Here is a 22255-nt window from a genome sequence, read left to right on the forward strand (position 1 = left end):
GGTTTTTTGAGCCCAGGAATTCAAGAGTTCAAGGCCAGCTTAAGCAACATAGTGAGACCTTTTCCAAAAAAAATCTGAAGTTTGATTGAGCGTTTTGTGATCTTAGTCCTTAGGGGTGTTGAAAACAAGAAGCCTTATTTTTGCTCACATAGATGCTGCCTTCCATTTGACCCTACCGTTAGAGATAATCAGGATTTCTTTTTTTTTTTTTTAATATTTATTTATTTTTTTAGTTATCGGCAGACACAACATCTTTGTTGGTACGTGGTGCTGAGGATCGAACCCGGGCCGCACGCATGCCAGGCGAGCGCACTACCACTCGAGCCACACCCCCAGCTCGATAATCAGGATTTCAACATTTAGCCCAAGTAGAATGACAACAGCCCTGTGCCTCAAAGTGAAAAGTGTAGATTTCTGAGGGCCTAGATCAGCACTGTCCAGGAGAGATGTGGTGAAGCCTCACACGTGATGCTGTGTTTTCTAGTTATCACAGTTTTAAAAATGAAAAAAAAGGAGCAAAGCTGCCACTTCAAGGTGGCCAGGAAGCAGACTGTGTCGGAAGGGCCTGGGGGCCAGATACACCCTCCCAAGGCACACTCCCAGTGACCTGCTTCCTCAAGCTAGGCCCCGCCTTTGGGGCTGTTTCCACTTACTCCCATCCACTAGGGATGAAGCACTTATCACTTATCACAGGGCCTTTGGAGGAGCTTTTAGAGCCAAACCACACCCTAGCATTTGAATTCAGTGGTGAATTTCACACTTAGAGCTCATCTCTGATGCCACCAGGCATGTTCCAAGTGCTCCATTGCTCCAGGTGGATTCTGGGCACTGTAGTGCACAGCCTGGCTCTAGATGGAGAGGTGCACATCTGCACATCTGAACCAGTACTGTGGTTGTGGCTTTGCTTCAGCGCTGTGTCCTGAGACCCCACCCTGACCTGTTACAGCAGCGTACTCACTGGCCTCCCTACCCGCCTGCTTAGCCCACCACTGCTCCTTTGGTCTGTTGTGGGTGGAGTTGTTCTTCATGATGCAGTTCTGACGATGACACTCTCCTGCTTAAAATTCCAGGGGCTCTTCCCAGACTGTCACAACAGAGTCCTGTCAGGGCTGGGCTCCTGCCTGTTGCTTCAGCCTGAGGCTCATGTCCAGAATTCATGAGCCTGCAGCTTCTGTTTGTCCAAGACACTGCCCTGTTCCCAGCATCCACCTCCCTGAACCTGTGCTGGTTCTGATGCACATGTTCTGTTTTCCTCACGTGGCTAGCTCTGCTAGTCCTTGAGAATTGTCCCTCTCCTGGACATCCCATAGTACATTCTGTATACTTTTAAAGCCCTGGTGGTTCTAGATGTGTCTTTTCTAGCTTGGAGTTCCTGGAAGGTGGTAACAGATCACACTCATTTTTTTTCCATCCCCAGTGCTAAAATAAGCACAGACCCACACGTCTATCAAGCACTTTGCTTGAGACATGTCTAAAGAATGATGTGAATGAATCCTATGTACCTTCCTTCCATTTCCCCCTTGTCTTTTTCAGCACAAAAACCCAAAGCCATGACTCTTTTTATTTACTAAAACAGATTAGCATGCGAAACTCCAGACATGAAACCAAGTTCATTTATGGTCTTTAGAGCTTACATTCTGTCAGAGACACTGTGCAGGTGGGAGCTTTCCTCCACTGAGGCAGTTAGCTGTCAGAGCTTATAATTGGTCTCGTCTCTTTATTCCACAAGATTAAAAACATAATAAAAACAAGATTAAAAAAAGGCCCTATATCTTTGCATATAGCTGAATCTTCCTAATAAGGTGGGGTCTCAGAAGTTTTCCTAATTTTGATTTCTGTGCATCCACATTGAACCAAATATGAAAGAGTCCAGATACAGGAATCAATATTACAATAACTACTACTTATTTTGCAAACTTTGAGAAATCTTGAATTTTGAGAAATCAGGATTTATCAAGAATCAAAAAATATTTCGTATTTTAGCAAGTCCATCCAGGGACCATATTGTCTCATTAGGCAGTAAATCATATTTTCTACAGTTGAATTCTGGATTTGTTCTAGATGTTACCTAAGCGTGGCTTCAGAATTATTCTACCTTTAACTCACCTGATTCTCTTGCTCTTTTAAATCAGGGAAGGAGCTGCTGTGTTTTGGAATGTGAAAGATAAAACTGTAAGTATAAGTGAAGCGTTAAAGTATAAAAATACAGTTTTGTAAGAATAAATTGTTTATTAGCACTTAATAATTTGAGATTTTGGAAGATAAATTAATGGGCAATCCACAACTTATCTGTACAGCATTATGTGATATTTATCTCATCAGTTTCATCTTCTAAAATGCATATTTTGGTTTATTTTTAAGTTTTATACATTTCTATTTTCTGGGCACACACTCATTTGTGGAGAATCCCAGCCACCCCTGGCAAACTGCAGGAAGAAAGAATTGCATTTACATGTGATAGTGCAGAGTGTGATTAATGCACATACAGTTTATTGGAAACTGGTTAAACTGATTCTTATTTTAGATAAAATTTTCAAGAACTTATCACTCATGGAAAATAATTTCTTCAATATCTATATTAGGATTTATTTAATGTAACCTTTTAAGAGGCAGCTTTGTGATGTACATCAAAGATTTATATGTAACTCAGCAATTTTATACCCAGAAAGTTACCCAAAAGAAATAATCACAGTTATGCATGATGAATTACATAATGTTCATTAAAGCATTGTTTATAATAGCAAAGATTATAAATAATGAAAACACATAATAATAGAAAGTTTGCTAAGTACAGTTATAGGATAAAATATACTACAGCTCTTAAAAATTATGTGGAATAATATATATTCCCAGGAAACTGCTTATGTATGTGATACAGTTAAATTAAAAGAGCAAATTATAACCTGGGTGCAGTAGTGCATGCCTGTAATCCCAGTGACTCAGGAGGCTGAGGCAGGAGGATCATGAGTTCAAAGCCAGCCTCAGCAACTTAGTGAGGCCCTAAGCAACTCATTGAGACACTGTCTCTAAATAAAAAATAAAATGGTTGGGGATGTTGCTTAGTAGTTAAGCACCCCTGGATTCAATTCCTGGTACCAAAAAAAGAGCAAATTAGAAAATATAACCAGCATAACATCATCTCTAATCCCAGTGACTCAGGAGGCTAAGACAGGAGGATCCCAAGTTCAAAGCCAGTCTCAGCAATAGTGAGGCACTAAGCAACTCAGTTAGACCCTGTCTCTAAATAAAATACAGAATAGGGCTGGGTATGTAACTCGGTGGCCGAGAGCCCCTGGATTCAATCCCTGATATACGCCACCACACCCTTCAGCTGGGTGCAGTGATATATGCCAATAATCCCAGCTATTTGAGAGGCTGAGAAAAGAGGATTGCAAGTTTGAGGCCAACCTCAGCAACTTGGCAAGACCCTTACAACATAGATCCTAGATTTAATCCTCAGTACAAAAAAAAAAATTAGTATGCTTCCTACAATCTCAGTTTTGCTAAAAGGAAATAGATACCTGTTCAGTAGAGGAGGGATTCTGGGGAACAGGAAATGCACATGACCACCAAATATAAGAAAGTATAAATTGATCATCTGAAGTTACAAAAAATATAACACCACTCTGTGGTTTTTGAGTGCTCTCATAAATGTTTGAATTCTAAAATTGGAAGAACTGTTTTGGAGAGCAGGTTAGCAATATTTAAAGATATAAGCAGGCATATCTTTTCTTTCTTTTTTTTTTTTTTTTTAAACAATGCTGGGGATGAAATTCAGAGCCTCACATTTGCTAAGCAAGTACACTCTCCCTGAGCAACACCCTCAGCCTGCATGTCTTCTGATCAGCAGTTTCTAAAGAAATAGGCCACAAAGATTTATGCATAATAATGGTGAATGGAGACATTATAATGGTGGAGAGCAGAAATTATCCCCCACAGATGGACATTTAATGTGGTTTAATTGCAGTGCCTCCATTAAGGAGAACAGCATTGCAAATGTTCATATGCATAGTTATTCCATTTCATGCAGAAAGCAAAATATACACAGACCTCACAAAAAAAATGTGTATAGGATATACCCCAAGTTTAATCATGGTTACCTCTGAGAATTATGATTCCAGGTGACAGAGAGAGATGGTCACTTTCTATACCTTTATGTTCCTTAAATTTTTACAAGTGTTTGCCTATGCAGTTGTTTTAGAAATTAAATAAATAAAAATCATAATGTTACCAGTGATTCTTTGGGATGTGGGGTAACAACTTTGTTTTCTTCCTTATGCTTATCTGTATTTTCCAAAAATGAAAATAAATGAACATGTCATCCTGATTAGCTTACTGGGTTAATAACATAGTGAGTTTGCCTTTTCCTTAGAACTAAGCAGTAGAAAACAAAACTATTCATTGTTACAAACATTAACCCCAGAGCACATTTGTACTTAGGGAGCCAGTTATAATTCCAGGTAATGTTCTTTTTCTTCTAGATGAAGCATGTAATGCAAGTTCTAGAGAAACATGAAATTCGGCCTTATGAGATTGCATTGGTACACTGGGAAAATGAAGAGCTTAACTACATAAAAACAGAGTAAGCAACTTTTTAATCAAAGTTATGAAAAGGGTACTTGGGAACAAAACTAGGAAAGTAGTAGAGAAGATAAATTTTTTATGAATATGGAGACTAATTTTAAGAAAGAAGTTGTTGGTACAAATACAAAGCCTAAACTATATAATAAATATTAGTGGAAATAATATGCCTTTATCAGAATAACCCTATCATATTATTCCAGTAAAAAGTAAAGCCATTTTTTCCTGAATTGATTTTGAGCATAAAAAGGAAATGAGATAAGGGTGATCTAAGAGAACCACTTGTAGACATGTGGGGGACTGCAGGAAGTGGGAGCCCAACATAGAGTCTGCAGTAAGATATGAGTGGCAATAGTCTCAATGATTTTCCTCTGCAAGGGCAAAATGAGATGTTGGGGCCAGTCTAGTGGAATCCAGGGGAGGAAGAGTCTTTGTAGGTTCTTAAGGAAGTAAGTGTTGATGGTAGAGCTTGAGGAAAATTTAGAAGAGACTAGCTACAGAAAGCAGATAAGCACTAAGTAATAAGGCCAGCAATAAAGAAGTACTCACCACAGGCCCAGGCACTGTTTTCCAAGTACTTCCCATGCCTCACTTCATTTCAGAAACTCTGTAATTGCAGTTAACTGGCTTTCAAATGGAGTTCAGAGTGCTCTCTGGCCTGTGGGCACCTGCCTAATGAGTGGGAGCCTGGGCCCACGGTGTCTGCTCTTGAGTGAAGGTGTGAACCAAAGAGACACGCAAATGGAGCTATTCAGTTTTATTAATTTTATTTTTAAGCACTCAATCTTGTGGTTATCATTCCTATGAATGTCCCTTCTTTTGGGAAATCAGAGAAATGCCATTGCTTGCCGGGCACTTGTATGTGCCTGGACACACAAATACACACACACACATACACACACACACTCTTAAGAGTTGTAGAGGAATAAAATCCTTAACTGTTTGAATCTGAGTCAGCTATTTGATTTTATCACAGAAACCACTTTAGCCAGGCGTGGTGGCACATGCCTATAATCAATCCCAGTGACTCAGGAAGCTGAGACTGGGGGGTCGAAAATTCCAGCCTCAGCAATTTATTGAGGACCTGATAAGCAACTTAGTGAGATGCTGTCTCAAAAAAAAAAAAAAATAAAAATAAAAAGGGCTGGGAATGGGATTCAGTAGTAAAGCACCCCTGTATTAAATCCCTGGTACAAAAAAAAAAAGGCCACCCTAGCTGTGTGTCACATGTGGGTCCTGCCTAGGGGCAGCTATCTGCTGCCTCCTTTGGTTCTGTGGTGTGGTCCAGGCTCGTTCATAAAACCCTTGCTCACTGCTCCCTTTCCTCTTTTCCCTCTGGCTGAGGTGGTCAGCAGATTCTGCCTCAGCCTTCCCGTTAGTCCCCAGTCCACCTTCCTTCATCTGTGTCTTCATGTCCCACACCTTCTGTGAAGGGTCCCCTGTACTTTCCCCATTTCCTTGTGATGTTTATATTCACAAACTCCCTCCCTCTGCTCTCCCAGTCCCTTCCAGAAAGATCTTCAGGTAAACCCTAGTTTTTTATAACTTCGGCCTCCCTTGCCTTCCCCGTCATGTAACTCCAATCTGTGGAGTTTTACATTCAGCATCTTTTCACTTAGCAATCACTGTGGACATTTTCCCTTTATATTAAGTATTCTTTCATAACATGTTGGAGTTTTTGTTTTTTATTTCTGTCTTTGAGATGGGGTTTTGCTATATTGCTGAGGCCGGCCTCCACTCTAGCTCTTTGGGTTCAGGTGATTCTCCTTGTCTAAGCTTCCTGAGTGTTGGCACTATAGGCTCCCACCACCACATCTGGCTCCTTTTAATTTTTGTTTCGTGAAATTACTATTGAACATTTGGTTTCTTTTCTGATTTTTTACTATTAAAGTAAAAATGTTTTGTACACAGATTTTTTTTTACATTTTTTATTGTTTCCATACAATAAATTCTTAGAAATAAAATAACTTGGAAATAGTTTAGAGCATTTATAAAAACTCTTGATACACATTAACAAAATGACCCCCAGAAAAGTTATTTTTTTCAAAACAAAAACTTTAAACTGTGTTTGAGATTTGGAAGATTCTTGGGTATGGGAGTTCCAGCTACTTGGGAGGCAAGAAGACTGACTGACCTCCACCATTCAAGACCAGCCAGGGCAACATAGTGAGACCCCCATCTCAAGACTAAAAAGGATTTGTAAGTTACTTTCTTCACCATCCCCACCCTCCTTCCACAGAGGTCAGTCTAAACTTCACAGAGGGGAAATCAATTTAAATTCGGAGCTGGATTTAGATGATGCCATTCTAGAGAAATTTGCTTTCTCCAATGCCCTTTGTCTTTCAGGTAAGTTACTGCTGCTGTTTGCAGAATGCATTACACAGTTTTCATTTCATGAAGGGGAGTTTATTTGGTGAACATTTTGGCATGTTTTCACTCTACAAAGCTTTAGTATCCTTTTTTTTTTTTTTCCTCCATAAAATAACTACAGTAGAAAGTTTAAAAGGTAGTGTCTGCACTATTACTCATTCCTTGTTAATTGTATTGATAACCCTTACTTTCTCCACAAATGTTTTTTATGTCATTGTCACTGCCTTTGTTTCCTCTCCCCTTCTGTCTGTATGATCATGATACTTGGGTACCCCTGATCCAGGCAGAGAAAGCCCAGCCCATGTGACTGGGCACAGGCCTCAATGGAAAACCACACTCCCAGGTTCCACAGGAATGGGCCAGAGTCACAACTACTCTATAAGTTTTTTCTGAAAGATTCATGCCCCTGATAATACCGTAGAAGTTCTATAAGAATTTCCTTTGCCTCTAGTGTGCATGAGGCGGCCCCTCCACACCCTTCTGGGAAGCTTCAGAGACCTCTGTGCTTTCCTCATAGCCCTGAGGATTGTAAAGGAAGACCAGCGAAGGCCTGCTCCAGCCCTGTGCACAGAGCTACTCGGGGTGTCAAGGGGTGCTGCACACCTTCTGGGCTTCTGAGAAGTGGTATTAGAAAATCTGGAGTTCTACTGGACTGCTAGACTAGCTTTGGTCTGTCAACAGGGCCTAGAAATCTTGAGTTTCCTGTTCTACGTTAGTGCTACCCTTTGCCATAACTAACCTTCCTTAATTTTTAGTTTCAATTTTTAGCACATTTGCTTCTTATACTTTTAATGTTCGAATGGCAGCAAAAGTACTGTACAGTTATGGATTTTATATAAGCATGAATAATATTATAAAGAAATTTTCCATGTTTCTCCCCCCAGTGAAACTGGCTATTTGGGAAGTGACACTGGATAAATTTATTGAGTCTATTCAGTCTATTCCAGAGGTAATTATATCAAGTTTATGCTTATTTTCAAGGATTGATTCCTAATTGAGAATAATACAAACTTCCTATATGTACAATAAAGTAGTAAAATGCACTAGGAATGGGGCTGGGGTTGTGGCTCAGTGGTAGAGTGTTCACTTAGCACACGTGAGGCCCTGGGTTCGATCCTCAACACCACATAAAAAAATAAATAAAATTAAGGTATTGTGTCCAACTACAACTGAAAAATGATATTTTTTAAAAATGCACTAGGAAAGCTACACAGAATTTAGGCAAAAGATAAACCAGGCTAGGGATGTGGCTCACTGGTAGAGTGCATGCCTAGCATGCTTGAAAACATGGGTTCAATCTTCAGACAAACACACAAAACCAACTTCCAAATACATATAAAATGGTGAACTTTCATGTGTTGATTTTTTTAAAAACCTCAAATGACTGTGATGACACAATATTTTTAACTGAATAAAAGTTATATGTGTGTGTATATATATATATATTTTTTTTTTAATACAACTGAATAAAAATATAACTGTGCTGGAGTGGTAGAGCATTTGCCTAGCATGCTAAGAGGCCCTCGATTTGATGCCCAGTACTACAAAAAAAGAAAATGAAATCTTTCTAAGGAAGGAGATTATCACTTTTTTGTGATTAAAAAAAGACTACTAAATTTTGAGAAATATAGTAGCATAAAAGATAAGTTGTTTTTAAAATATGGTTATAAATGTATAAAGTTATATTAAAAATGTCAAAGTGCATTAAAAGTCATTTTTACTAATGTTTTTACGGTGACACAATAATTACTCTTGGAAAAAGCCCTGTTTTTATGATAAGATTAGGAATGTATATCATGGAAGTGCTGATACAAAGAGTGTTTTAGCTTTCCATTACTGTAACAAGATATCTAAGATGATCAGCTTATAAAGAAGAAAGGTTTATATTGGCTTACAGTTTGGAGCATACTCAGTGCTGGTGCAATTTTTGTCCATAGTTGGACAAATCCATTGCTTTTAGATGTGTGGCAAAAAAAGCATCTCATGGTAGGGAGCCTGTGGGAGAGCAAGCTATTAGCCTCTTTGTAGCCAGGAAGCAAAGAGAAAGTCTGGAATTCTACCAGACTGCTAGACTAGCTTTGGTCTGTCAACAGGGCCTAGAAATCTTGAGTTTCCTATTTCTACGTTAGTGCTACCTTTGCCATAACTAACTCTCCTTAACTAACTATCCTCTTTGCCTTAAGGTAAAATTTTCTTTTGTAAATATAACATTTCATATGCTTAATAATATCAAGAAAACATTCCTGTATATTAAAGAGAAAACACTTAAGCCGAGCATGGTGTCACACGCCAAGTTCTCAATATACCCTTCGAGGGTACACCCCAGTTACCTAACTCCTGCCCACTAGGCCCCACCTCATAACGCTTCCACCTTTTCCCAGTAACACCACAGGATAAGGACCAAATTCTCAGACACATGGCCTTTGGGGGACTTTCAGGACCAAACTAGCCAGGCATGATGGTACATACCTGTAATCCCAGTGGTTTAGGAGGCCAAGACAAGAGGATGGCAAGTTTGAGGCCAGCCTCTGCAACTTAGTGAGATTCTACTTCAAAATGAAAAAGGCAGGAGATGTAGTTCATGGTAAAGTGCCCCTGAGTTCAATTCCCAGTACTGGATTTTAAAAAAGAAAGAAAATAAACTATAGCAAAGGGAAATTTAAAAAAGCATAAAATTTCTACTTAATAAGATTTTGAAATCTTGGGGTGAGTGTAGATGTCTGTTTGGGAGACTGACATATAAGAGTTATGTATGTAAGTTTAAAATTTTGCTCCTTTAGAATTTGCTTGATGAATCTAATACTTATTGGAATCCTTCAGTATCCATGGGGGATTAGTTCGAGGGCCCAACCCCTACCCCCAATATATCAAAAACCATGGATGCTTATCTTTATGTAAAATGGCATAGTATTTCCATATAACCCATGCATGTTCTCCTGTATACTTTAAATCATCTGTAGATTATTTATAATACCTAATACAATATAAATGCTGTGTAAATAGTTATAATATACTGTGCCATTTAGGGAACAGTGACAAGGAAAAATCGTCCGCATACTCAGTGCTGGTGCAATTTTTAAAAATATTCTTTGTTAGTTGAATCCACAGGTGAAGAACCCACAGAAAAAGGGCTGACTGTGTATGTTTCCCCCCCTCCCAAATAGGCTTTAAAAGCTGGCAAGAAAGTGAAACTGTCTCATAAAGAAGTTATGCAGAAAATGGGTGAACTCTTTGCCCTAAGGTAAAATTTTCTTTTTGTAAATATAACATTTCATCTGCTTAAAATATCAAGAAAACATTCCTGTATATTAAAGAGAAAACATTTAAGCCGGGCATGGTGTCACATACCTGTAATCCCAGTGGCTCAGGAGGATGAGGCAGGAGGATCACAAGTTCAAAGCCAGCCTCAGCAAAAGCGAGGCACTAAGCAACTCAGTGAGACCCTGTCTCTAAATAAAATACAAAATGGGGCTGGGGGTGTGGCTCAGTGGTCAAGTGCCCCTGAGTTCAATCCCTAGTATCAAAAACAGAGAGGGAAAGAAAAAAAAAAAAATTGCCTTGATGGGAATTACAGCTATTTTTCTTTCACTGATTACTAACATGGAGAACTCTTACCCATGAGAACCAAGCAGGAAGTATTAGGACTATACTGGAGGATAATCAGCATGTATAAGAGATTTTAATTGGTCTACATTAAACCATATCAAGGGCACAATAGATGCTCTTTGAAGGTAGGAAGATTCAGTCTAGAATTTGGTTAATGGGAATTCTCAGTAGAAATATATCACTGCATCATGTTGCTAAATCACTTAATTGCTACTGAAAAGTTATATACCATATTTCATTGAATTTCAGTCACTATAAAATGCCATAGACAAGGAAAACCCTGCCACTTAGACCATAATAATGCTTTTTTATGTTTATATTTATTTCATACTGAAATGAAAAATTCAGGAGATATAAATGTCAAATGGATCCAGAATTCAGGAGATACACCACTTTTAGCTGAATTGTGGCTCAGTGGTAGAGCACTTGCCTAGCATGTGTGAAGCACTGGGTTTGATCCCTGGCCCCACATAAAAATAAAAATAAAGGTATTGTGTCCATCTACAACTAAGAAGAATTTAAAAAGATATATAACTTTCTTTCTCCATGAAAACAGAGTTATCTAGTTATAGAATTGTAGTAACCTAAGAGAATGATGGAATTTGTCTACATATTGAATCATTGCCACATCATGTTTTCATACTGATAATGTTTTCATAAACCTTTAGTGGTTAGGTAAAGAACTGGAAAAGAATGGCTGCCTTTTATTGTTTTTCTGTCTGTAAGAAAAAGTTTTCTATTTTGGCATTTTTTCATTTTTGTGTATGACAGTAGAATGTATTTTGACAGAATATGCACACATAGAGTATAACTAATTCTATTTAGGTTCCCGCTCTTGTGTTCATACATGGTGTGGAATTACCCTGGTTTTTTATACAAATAAAAGGTTAGGAAAGTTATGACCAATGAATTCTATTGTTTCCTATTCCCCCCTCCCTCCCTTCCCTTTGTCTAATCCAGTGGACTTTTATTGTCCCCACCACCCTCCCTTGTTGTGGGTTAGCATCTACAAGTCAGAACATTTGGCCTTTGGTTCTTTGGGATTGGTTTATTTCACTTAGCATGATATTCTCCAGTTCCATACATTTACCAGTAAATGCTATAATTTCATTCTTTATGTCGAGTAATATTCCATTGGGTATATATAACACATTTTCTTTATCCATTCATCTGTTGAAGGATACCTAGGTTGTTTCCATAGCTTGGCTCCTGTGAGTTGAGTTGCTATAAACATTGATGTGACTGCTTCACTACAGTCGGATGATTTTAAGACCTTTGGATATATCGAGGAGTGGGATAACAGGGTCAAATGGTGGTTCCATTTCAAGTTTTCTAAGGAGTCTCCATACTTCTTTCCATAGTGGTTGCACCAATTTGCAGTCCCACCAACAATGTATGAGAGTACCTTTCTCCCCACATCCTCACCAACATATACTGTTACTTGTATTCTTTATAACTGCCATTCTGACTGGAGTGAGATGGAATCTCAAGTGTAGTTTTAATTCGTATCAACATTATAAAAATGGCCATAATACCAAAAGTACTATAAAGATTTAATGCAGTTCCTATAAGGATCCCAATGACATTCTTCACAAAAATAGAAAAAACAATCATGAAGTTCATTTGGGAAAATAAGAGGCCCAGAATAGCCAGAGCAATCCTTAGCAAGAAAAGTGATGCAGGAGGCATCACAATACCAGACCTTAAATTATACTACAGAGCATGGCATTGGCACCAAAACAGACATGAAGACCAATAAAAGACACACAGACACACCCCCATAAATACAGTCATCTCAGACACAGGCACTATAACCGCACATTGGAGAAAAGATAGCCTTTCAACAAATGGTGCTGGGAAAACTGGAAATCCATATGTAATAGAATGAAATTGAACCCCTATCTCTCACCCTGCACAAAACTCAACTCTAAGTGGATCAAGGACCTAGGCATTAGACCAGAGACCCCTGCAGTTACTAGAAGAAAAAATAGGCCAACTCGCCATCATGTCAGCTTGGGAACCAAATTCCTCAACAAGACTCCCTAAGGCTCAAGAAGTAAAATCAAGAATCAGTAAATGGAATGGTATCAAACTGAAAAGCTGCTTCACAGCAAAGGAAGCAATCAAGAACATGTACAGAGATCCTGCAGAATGGGAGAACATGTGCCAGTACCACAGATACGGCATGATTTCCAGGATATACAAAGAACTCAAAAACCTTAGCACCAAAAAATTAATAACCCAATCAATAGATAGGCAAAGGAACTGAACAAGCATTTCACAGAAGAAATATGAATGGTCAAAAAGTATGAAAAAAAAATGTTCAACATATCTAGCAATTATAATAATGCGTTTTAATCTTAGAATTTAGACTTTACACACATAGCCCTTTAGTCTTATTTGTTATGGATTCCCTCTTAAACACGCAGAAAGGAAGCTATTGGAAATAGTTCAAGGTAATGACAAATGAGTCACAACTGTCACATTTTAACAGACACCATCAATAATTTTAAGATACCTCCCATATTTACAGATGTTAAATGGAAAGGACTGTGTCCTAAAATTTATGAAATACAGTAATGCACATTTTAAATAAATGTCTGGCAATGTTTTTAGTTTAATTTTTTTTATTAGGGATTGATGTCAATGGTGCTTTACCACTGAGCTACACCCCCAGCCCTTTTTGAGACAGGGTCTCACTAAGTTGCTTGAGGCCTTGCTAAGTTGTTGAGGCTAGCCTCAAACTTGTGATCCTCCTGCCTCAGCCTCCTGAGTCGCTGAGATTACTGGCATACACCACCACACCTGGCTTCAGTTTGTTTTATTCTTATAATTGTCCAAGGATTTATGGAATGAAACATCCTGTATATTGCTTTTTGTCTCACCAGTTTTATTCCTTCTAATGTATTGAATTACCAGAGCTCCTTGTAAATGTTTACCCTAGGCTGCTGCTGCTGCTTAGATATTCTGCCTGGAGAGAAGTAGTTCAGTGTTTCATCATCCATGCATTTCTCATAGTTTAGGGACCCTAACTCAAGGCCATTCTTTAGGAGCAATCCCATGGCAAAAGTGGAAAAGCTGCCTTCTTCTCTCTTGTTCTCTTAGTAATACAGGCAGAAGCTGATGCTGCAAATTATAATATCATACCTCAAAAGTAGCTGAGTGAGGTGGTGCACGCCTATAATCCCAGCTACTTAGGAGGCTGAGGGAGGAGAATGACAAGTTGGAGGCCAGGCTGGGCAACTTAGCAAGACCCCATCCCCAAATAAAATAAAAAGGCCTAGCTATGTAGTTCAGTGGTAGAGTGCTTATCTATAATGGATAAAGAGCTTGGTTCAATCTGCAGTCCCACAAAATAAATAAATAAAGCCTCAAAAGTTAGAACTAAATATACTTAGATTTGTAAGTTTCTATAAGGCTTTCAGATGGGCACATACCTTTATTTTTTATTTATTTTCATGTAGTGCTGAGGATCCAACCCAGTGTCTCACACATGCTAGGCGAGCACTCTACAACTGAGATCTATCCTCAGGGCTATAAGGCTGACTTTTCTATCCAAAGTTTCCTTATTCTTAAAATAAAAGTGCATGTGTGTCAATAAAGGAAGGTGATGAATCTGAAAAGAAACATGGCAAGGTATATTGGGTGAAGTCACAACAGAAAAAAATCATTCACATTTAGTTTTGATAGCATGTATGCGCGGGGAGCATCTATAAGGCCACATTGAAGTGTTCACAGGGCCTGTCATTGAAGAGAATAAAGGATTTGAGTCATGTATTTACAAGGGTTTACCACTATTTTTCTCAACTCCTCTCTAGGATATTTTCTTTTTTATAGTGAGCAGCTATTTATGTGTAACTTTTACAACTTAAATCTTCATTTAGTTAAAATTTTTTTAAGTAAACTTAGACCTTTATACAAAACAGAAAGTGAGAGGGAGAGAAAGAATGGATGTGTGAGTCTGCTTGTCCAGTGTTTGCATAATCACTGGAAGGATGCAGAGGAAACATGTGGCCACCATAGGAAGTGGGAGGAGAGGAGAGCTGAAGGTAAGAATGGAAGAAAGCTGTGTGGTGGCCACACTGTAATCCCGCTCCTGAGGAGTCTGAGGCAGGAAGATTGCAAATTTACTACCAGCCTGGGCAACTTAGCCAGACCTCATCTCAAAAATAAAAAATTTTAAAAAGGGATGGGTGTGGCTCAATGGTAAAATGAGGCCCAGGGTTCAGTCACCCCCCCACACACAATTAAGAGTACTTTTTGTCAATTTTACCTATACATATAAATGTATATACACATTTTTTTTTTTTCTTTTTGGTACTGTGGATTGAACCCAGGGGCCCTTAACCACTGAGCAACATCCCTAGGCTTTTGGTGGTTGTTGTTTTAAGAGAGATTCTTGTTAAGTTACTCAAGATCTTGCTAAATTACTATACTCAGGGACTCACTAAATTGCTGAGGATGGCTTTTTGGGGGGCAGGGTACTGGGGATGGAACTCGGGGGCACTTGACCACTGAGCCACATCCCCAGCCCTCTTTGTATTTTATTTAGAGACAGGGTCTCACTGAGTTGCTTAGTGCCTCGCTTTTGTTGAGGCTGGCTTTGAACTCTTGATCCTCCTGCCTCAGCCTCCCAAGCTGCTAGGATTATGTGTGTGCCCATCCCAGCTGAAGATGGCTTTGAACTTGCGATGCTCCTGCCTCAGCCTCCCAAATTGCTGGGATGACAGGCTTATACCTGTATATGTTTTTAAAATTCTGAACTTTGTATTACCTATCCCTCCCAAATATGTGTGTGTATATTACAAGCTTTTTGTAATGAAAAAGAAACAACTTTAGAAATTGAAAACAGAATGTAATTAAAGACTGGATTAATTTGGTTGAAAATTTAAAATTTTTTTTCAGTGTTTAGATTTACGTTACAAGTATTTTGCAAATGTCAGCATTTTAAAATGTTCTCATATAGCACAATATAAGTATGAAATAGAAACACTGATTTTTAAGATAAAAAGATTATAATTTTCCTTTTTTTAAGGCACCGTATAAACTTGAGTTCAGACTTCCTGATCACTCCTGATTTCTACTGGGACAGGGAAAACTTGGAGGAACTTTATGATAAAACTTGTCAATTCCTTAGCATTACTCGAAGAGTTAAGGTATGTACTTTGCACTTTTGTTAAGAGAAAAAATGTTGTTGCCTATAATTTGCATGACTATGGCACTTAAATTAAGTGAGCATGGTAACTGTTTTCAGGGATATATCTTCTTTAACTTCTGTTCAGATCTCTTCACATGGCCCTTTTGTCCTCTTTACACTCACATTTCAACTTTTTGAGTCAGGATCTTTGATATTTGCTTCACAGATGAGATTTGTAGGAGTTTGAAGGCCTAACAGTGCATTAGGAAATTCTTGTCATGTTTAAGCAAGAGTCTGGGGAGTCCTGAATTATTATGGAGACACTGAAAACAGAAATAAACTTAAGGAAAAATCCTGTATGATGAATCAAGTGACTGACAATCGCAGGCCAGGGAGAAGAGGACAAAAGTTGACTAATATTTGTCTGCAGGTGACAGACAGAAAGGTGGCCAAACAAAGAAGAATCAGGAGAAGGGTAATAAACTAAATTTAAGAAGTGCTGAGATTCGATAAGAATAAGTTACCCAAAGAAAACTATCTCTGAGGTACTTAGAAGAGTGGAGGTAACATGGAGAGGAGAAGGGCTGGGGCGGGGGCGGGGGCTTGGTGTCGGAGCTCTTGCCTAGCCCGCGTGAGACTCTGGGTTCGGGCCTTAGCACCACATAAAAATAAAAGTCTTGTGTCCATCCACAACTAAAAAATATTAAAAAAAAAAAAAAAAGTGCCTGGAGAGGAGAAGCCGTGGCACCGTGGAGTGTACTACATGGCGAAAGAGCAGAAAGTGGTGGTGCTACAGGTGCAGAGTTCTGTGACACTGTGTCACACATGTCAATCCGTGTAGCCACAGGATCAAAATGCTTCACATCTCCCTCAGGCACCCCTTCATACCCACAACAGCCTCCACCCCCCCAGCTTCACCAGCTTCACACCTTGACAGTACTAATCTGTTTTCCATCTCCATATTTTTATTTTAAGTAGAATCAGTGTGTAACTTTTTAAATCAGCTTTTTTCACTGACCAGCACGTACTGCCTTTGAGAGCCTTCCATATTGTTGGGTATATCAATTCTGACTTTCTGAGGATTGCTGAGACTTTTTTAAATTTTTTTTTTATTGATTGTTCAAAACATTACAGAGCTCATGATATATCATCTTTCATACATTTGACTCAATTGGGTTATGAACTCCCATTTTTACCCCAAATACAAATTGCAGAATCACATCGGTTACACACTCACATTTTTACATACTGGCATATTAGTGACTGTTGTATTCTGCTACCATTCCTATCCCCTACTATCCCCCCTCCCCTCCCCTCCCCTCCCATCTTCCCTCTCTACCTAAAATTTTGTTTTATTGATGTTGTTTTGAGCATATCTCCTCCCACAGATATTCAGTGGCTATTGTGGTCATTATACAGACAGCACAGTCTTCTGTTTTCACATTTTACCAGATCAAATGAAGCATATAAACTTTACTTCCCACTACATCCCTCTTTCCCATATTTGTAAATCTTAACTATTCTTTTTCCCATTTTTTTCTGTAGATATTAAGAACTTAATCAGATAGTGTTATCATTTTTGCTTCAACCATCAAACGTAATTTTAGAAAACTCAGAAGAAAAGTTTGTTGTATTACCCATATTCTTATCTTTCTGTTCTTTCCCTTCCTTCTTATGTCCATGATTTCTTCATTTATTATTTCCTTCCTTTTCAAGAATTTTCTTTACCTGTAATCCCAGCGGCTTAGGAGGCTGAGGCAATAAGATCGAGAGTTCAAAGCCAGCCTCAGCAAAAGCAAGGCACAAGCAATTCAGTGAGACCCTGTCTCTAAATAAAATACAAAATAGGGCTGGGGATGTGGCTCAGTGGTTGAGTGCCCCTGAGTTCAATCCCCGGTACCAAAAAAAAAAAAAAAAGAGAGAACAGGATTTGGGGTTGATAATTCTTTTCTTACACCTGAAAAATGGTGAGCCACTTCCTCCTGGCCTCCCTGGCTTCTGACAGGAAATCTGCTGTCATCCTACAACTTGCACCTTAGATCTTTTATTATAGTCCAAGTCTTTCGAAGCTCTGTTCATTTTTTTCTGGTGTATTTTTCTCTCTGTCGTGCGGGTGGGGTAGTTTCTGTTGTTCCACCTGCAGGTTCACCCCTTCTTTCTTCTGTCATATTCATTTTCCTATTGAGGATGAATTTTTTATTTCATTGTACATTCACTTCTCAGTTCTAAAATTTCTGTTTCTTCTTTACATCTTCTGTTTCTCTACTGAGAGTGTTAACTGTCTTTTTTCATTCCCTCCAACTAATTTTAATACTTCCAGTTTCATTCATTGCCACAAGTGTTTATATTCTGTGGGTTTTGCTTGATATGCAAGGTCCTCACTACTCTATTCCTTTTTCAGTCTGGTTTCCAATCACTCCCTACATTCACCTTGGTGTTCCATCAAAAAGTAATGTCTTGTTGGGCATGGTTGTGCACACCTGTATTCCCAGTGCCTTGGGAAGCTGAGGCAGGAGAATCACAAGTTCAAGACCAGCCTTAACAACTTAGTGAGATCCTATCTGAAGATAGTTTAAAGGGAGCGGGCTGGAGATGTGACTCAGTAGTTAAGCATCCCTGGGTTCAATCCTCAGCACCAAAAAAAAAAAAAAAAAAGAAAAGAAAAGAAAGAAAGAAATTACTTAGCTGGACATAGTAGCTCAATCTTATCATCCCAGCTACTTGGGAGACTAGGGCAGAAGGATGACAAATTCAAAGCCAGCCTCCACAATGACACCTTGTGTCAAAATATTTTTTTAAAGGCTCAGTGGTAGAGTGTATCTGGGTTCATTCCCCAGTACAGCAAGGAGAATAAAACTGCAAAACTCCTCCAAGGCTCATAGAATGCTATAGCAACGATGGCATCTACATTGTTTCCTCCCAGACACTGTTCCTTCCTTAACCACAATAAAAGAATCTACAATTGTCACCCATCTTGATATTCCTGTGTGTTATCTTCTAAGACAAGAAAATGGACATTATTGCCAGTGTCAGGGAAAGATAACCATCCTAGCTCTGTTGCTTCTAATGGCATAGAAACAGTGATCACAGACCCTGTAAGAATATAATTTCAGTGGACTCCATCAGTTTTAGATAAACAGAAACACGATTTTAGATACCATTGTCTAATAAAAACACAGATTTCACAATCTAGTTTTCTGGATACATGAAAAACTTTGGACTTTCATGGTTGTGGACTAGACAATCTAGAGGATATAAAAGAGATGCTAGACCAGGTGCAATGGCACATGCCTGGAATCCCAGCAGCTCAGGAGACTGAGACAGGATCGCAAGTTCAAAGGCAGGCTCAGCAACAGCAAGATGCTAAGCAACTCAGTGAGACCCTGTTTCTAAATAAAATACAAAATAGGGCTGGGGATGTGGCTCAGTTGTCAGTACCCTTGAGTTCAATCACCACTTCCTAAAAAAAACACAGACGCTAGGTTTATGAAAATAAAGTGTTGCTATTGCTGTATAACAAGCAGTTTCCTCAAAACTTAAGTGTCTGGAAACAATACTTATCATTCCATAGTTTTATAGGTCAGAATCTTTCATAAGGCTACAGTCATTGCAAGGATTGACTGAGGATTCACTTCCTCATTCACTCATGTGGTTGCTGCCTAGGTTCAGTTCCTCTTCAGGCTGTTGTCCTGAGACCTCAGTTCCTTAGCACAAAGGCTTCTCCATAGCAGCTTTCATCATAGTGAAGCATCATAGTGAGCAGTGAGACGGCAGGAGACTGTCAGCAAGAGGGTGCTAGCAAGATCAAGAAGTCTCACATTGTCTTGTAGCCTCATCACAGGAAGGGCAGCCCATCACTTGAGCTGTGTTCTGTTTGTTAAATGCAAGTCAACAGGCCTGGCTCACACTCCAGGGGAGGGGATGACCTAGAAGCAACACCAGGAGGTGGAAAATATTTGGGTGGCATCTCAGAAGTCTGCCTGCCATAATAGTTTTGAGAAAAAGATGGGGAAATTTTTAGAGGCCTACTTTGTGACTGCTGACCCACATAATCTTCCCACTCACTATCAGTTACTTTAATGATTCCATCTTCAGGACCCTAGTAGACCCAAGACCCCTGATTTGATCCTAAGCACTACCAAAAAAAAAAAAGGATTAAAAATCATTATTTTTTTAATATTTATTTTTTACTTGTAGTTGGACACAACACCTTTATTTCACTTGTTTATTTTTGTATGTGGTGCTGAGGATCGAACCCAGGGTCTTGCACGTGCGAGGCGAGCACTCTACTGCTGAGCCGCAACCCCAGCCCTAAAAATTATTTCGATTTCATTTATTTTGAGATGAAGTCTCACTGTGTTACCAGGCTGACCTTGAACTTCTGGGCTCAAGCAATCCTGCCTCAGCCTCCTGAGTAGCTGAGACTATAGATGTATGCCAGTGCTAAATGATGTAATTATTGAAATAAAGTCTACAATCGATTCACAACCCTAGTGATCAACTAAATCATAATCAAGATCAAGTACAAGTGTTAAAAATTATAGCATACACATCAGAGAGTACAAGAGGGCTGCCCAAGCCCACCTTTCTCTAATAAGTGTTCCCATTCTTCCACTGTTAAGGCCAGTTTGAGATTGAGTTCCTCCAATAAAGAATTAACAGTTATACCTCTGCTACACATTAACAGCTAGAAGAATCAAATGTTCTTCCAGTTTGGGGATCCCAAAACCTGTGGAGAAAACCCTAAGCAGTGCCAGCTACACAAGTCACCAATCCTTCATGGGTAGTTTTATCTGTATCTGCAAAATGTAAAATCTCCTATAACGAGAAGTAAAACTGAACTTACAAACACTACAGTCTTTTATGTTGAATATACCAAAGAATCCACAAAGAGCTGGGCACAGAGATACATAATTATAGTTACAGTAACTCAGGAGACTAAGCAGGAATATCACAGTTCAAGGCCAGCCCAACACCAACACTGAAGGTTTGAGCAAGGAAGATACTGAGCCTATGATCCAGAGGAAGAGAAGTGACAAGAATGCCTTTTAAGAGTTCACTCAGATTCTTTACATTCAACATGAAAGCCTCGGTGGAAGAAGAGTAATGCTAAAGAATCAATCACCTACTAAGAAGGAAAGGAAAACCCTGAGAATGTGCCACTGCATTGAGGGAAGGATATGCCATAAAGGGTCCCTTTGAGCTTGCCCAGGGACAGAGTTCCTCTGAGTGGAAAAGATTCTTTGGTACCCACCACTGGAAAGTTGGCTCAGCCGAGAGTCCAGGGAGCAGGGTCCACTCAGTCCCCAAATGTGAAGATTCCTGTTAAAAGTCAGTCCTGAGGCAGTTATTGTTTTTTTAATTTTATATGAACTGTCTATATAACTATAATAACAGACTTGAGGAACATTAAGTACACAGGGAGGATACATATTATTGCACTGAACACTATAAACAAGTAAAAATATTTTGTCAGTTACATCTCTACAAAGCTGGGGGAGGGAGTTAAAAAAAAAAAAAAAAGCTACTTATGTAGCTGGCATTGCTTAGGGCTTTCTCCTTGGGTACCCAAGTAAAGATCTATTTAATCTAGCACCATTAAAAAGTCTCTCTCATACCCTTTCAAGTTGGTGTGATATAATTCATTCTGTGTCCTTGGGCCAGCACTGTCCCTAACTGCATTTTGCCTGATGAGCCCAAATCTTTCCTAGAAGTTTTCCTGTGCTTTTTATTTCTGATAGAATCCTCCAGCTCGGCACTTCCGACTGTATCACAGTGGTCTGATTGCGTGTCTGTCTCTAGAGCTATGCATTTCTTAAGGGAAGTTCTGTCCTTTGAGTCACTAGAGCATCAGAGCTCATAATAGGCTCCTGTATGAATGAAAGCATTTATGGAAAGGCTTGGTTGAAGACTAGAAAGACAGGATTCCTTTCCTTATATTTTTCAAAGTGCCCAACATCCTACAGAGTAGACATCAAAAGAGTGGTCAGATAAGTGAAAGGTAGCCTTAAAATGCCTGTTTTACCGCCCTCACCACTAGCAAGTTAGTTGTTCATTACCCAGTCTCACTCAGGCATCTCTCTGTTGTTAATCCACTTGAGTTAGGAAGCATTCCTATAAGTTCTCAAACTACATTTTCTCGGCATCCCCACAAACAATCAAGACTAGTTGAATAGTGTGTAAGATTTAAAAGTGACTTGTGTTAGTCTCCTTTTGATCACTTTAACAGAAATACCTGATAATGAACTTACAAGGAACACAGGTTTATTTTGGCTCAGTCTGGGAGGTTTCAGTCCTTGATCGATTGGCCCCACTGTTACGGGCCTGTAATGAAGCAGCACACCACGGTGGGAGCATGTGGCAGAGCAAACCACTTACATCACAAGCTAGGAAGTGCTGTGGTTTAAATATGAGGTATCCCCCACAAACTCATGTGTAAGACCATGCAAGAAAGCTTCAGAGGTGAAACGATTGGGTTGAGAGAGACAACCTAATCACTGCATCAGTCCACTGATAGGGATTTACTGGGTGGTGACTGTAGGCAGGTCGAGTGTGGCTAGA

General features: G+C 39.2%; 1 protein-coding gene across 5 annotated transcripts in view; it reads left to right on the forward strand.

Annotated features, from left to right (window-relative positions):
• Nucleotides 1–22255, forward strand: part of Rmnd1 (required for meiotic nuclear division 1 homolog) — a 44524-nt gene that overhangs the window by 16718 nt on the left and 5551 nt on the right. For 4 of the 5 annotated variants that reach the window (XM_076858126.2, XM_076858125.1, XM_076858127.1 and 1 more), the window contains exons 5-10: nt 2133–2172; nt 4482–4582; nt 6821–6927; nt 7836–7900; nt 10116–10192; nt 15593–15713. In XM_076858126.2, the coding sequence (XP_076714241.1) occupies nt 2133–2172; nt 4482–4582; nt 6821–6927; nt 7836–7900; nt 10116–10192; nt 15593–15713 (511 nt within the window). Of the gene's footprint in view, nt 1–2132; nt 2173–4481; nt 4583–6820; nt 6928–7835; nt 7901–10115; nt 10193–15592; nt 15714–22255 lie in introns of those variants that run through there. The other variant, XM_076858129.1, reaches the window with a different exon arrangement.

The sequence above is a fragment of the Callospermophilus lateralis genome, chromosome 6, assembly GCF_048772815.1.
Source record: "Callospermophilus lateralis isolate mCalLat2 chromosome 6, mCalLat2.hap1, whole genome shotgun sequence".
Classification (NCBI taxonomy): domain Eukaryota; kingdom Metazoa; phylum Chordata; class Mammalia; order Rodentia; family Sciuridae; genus Callospermophilus; species Callospermophilus lateralis.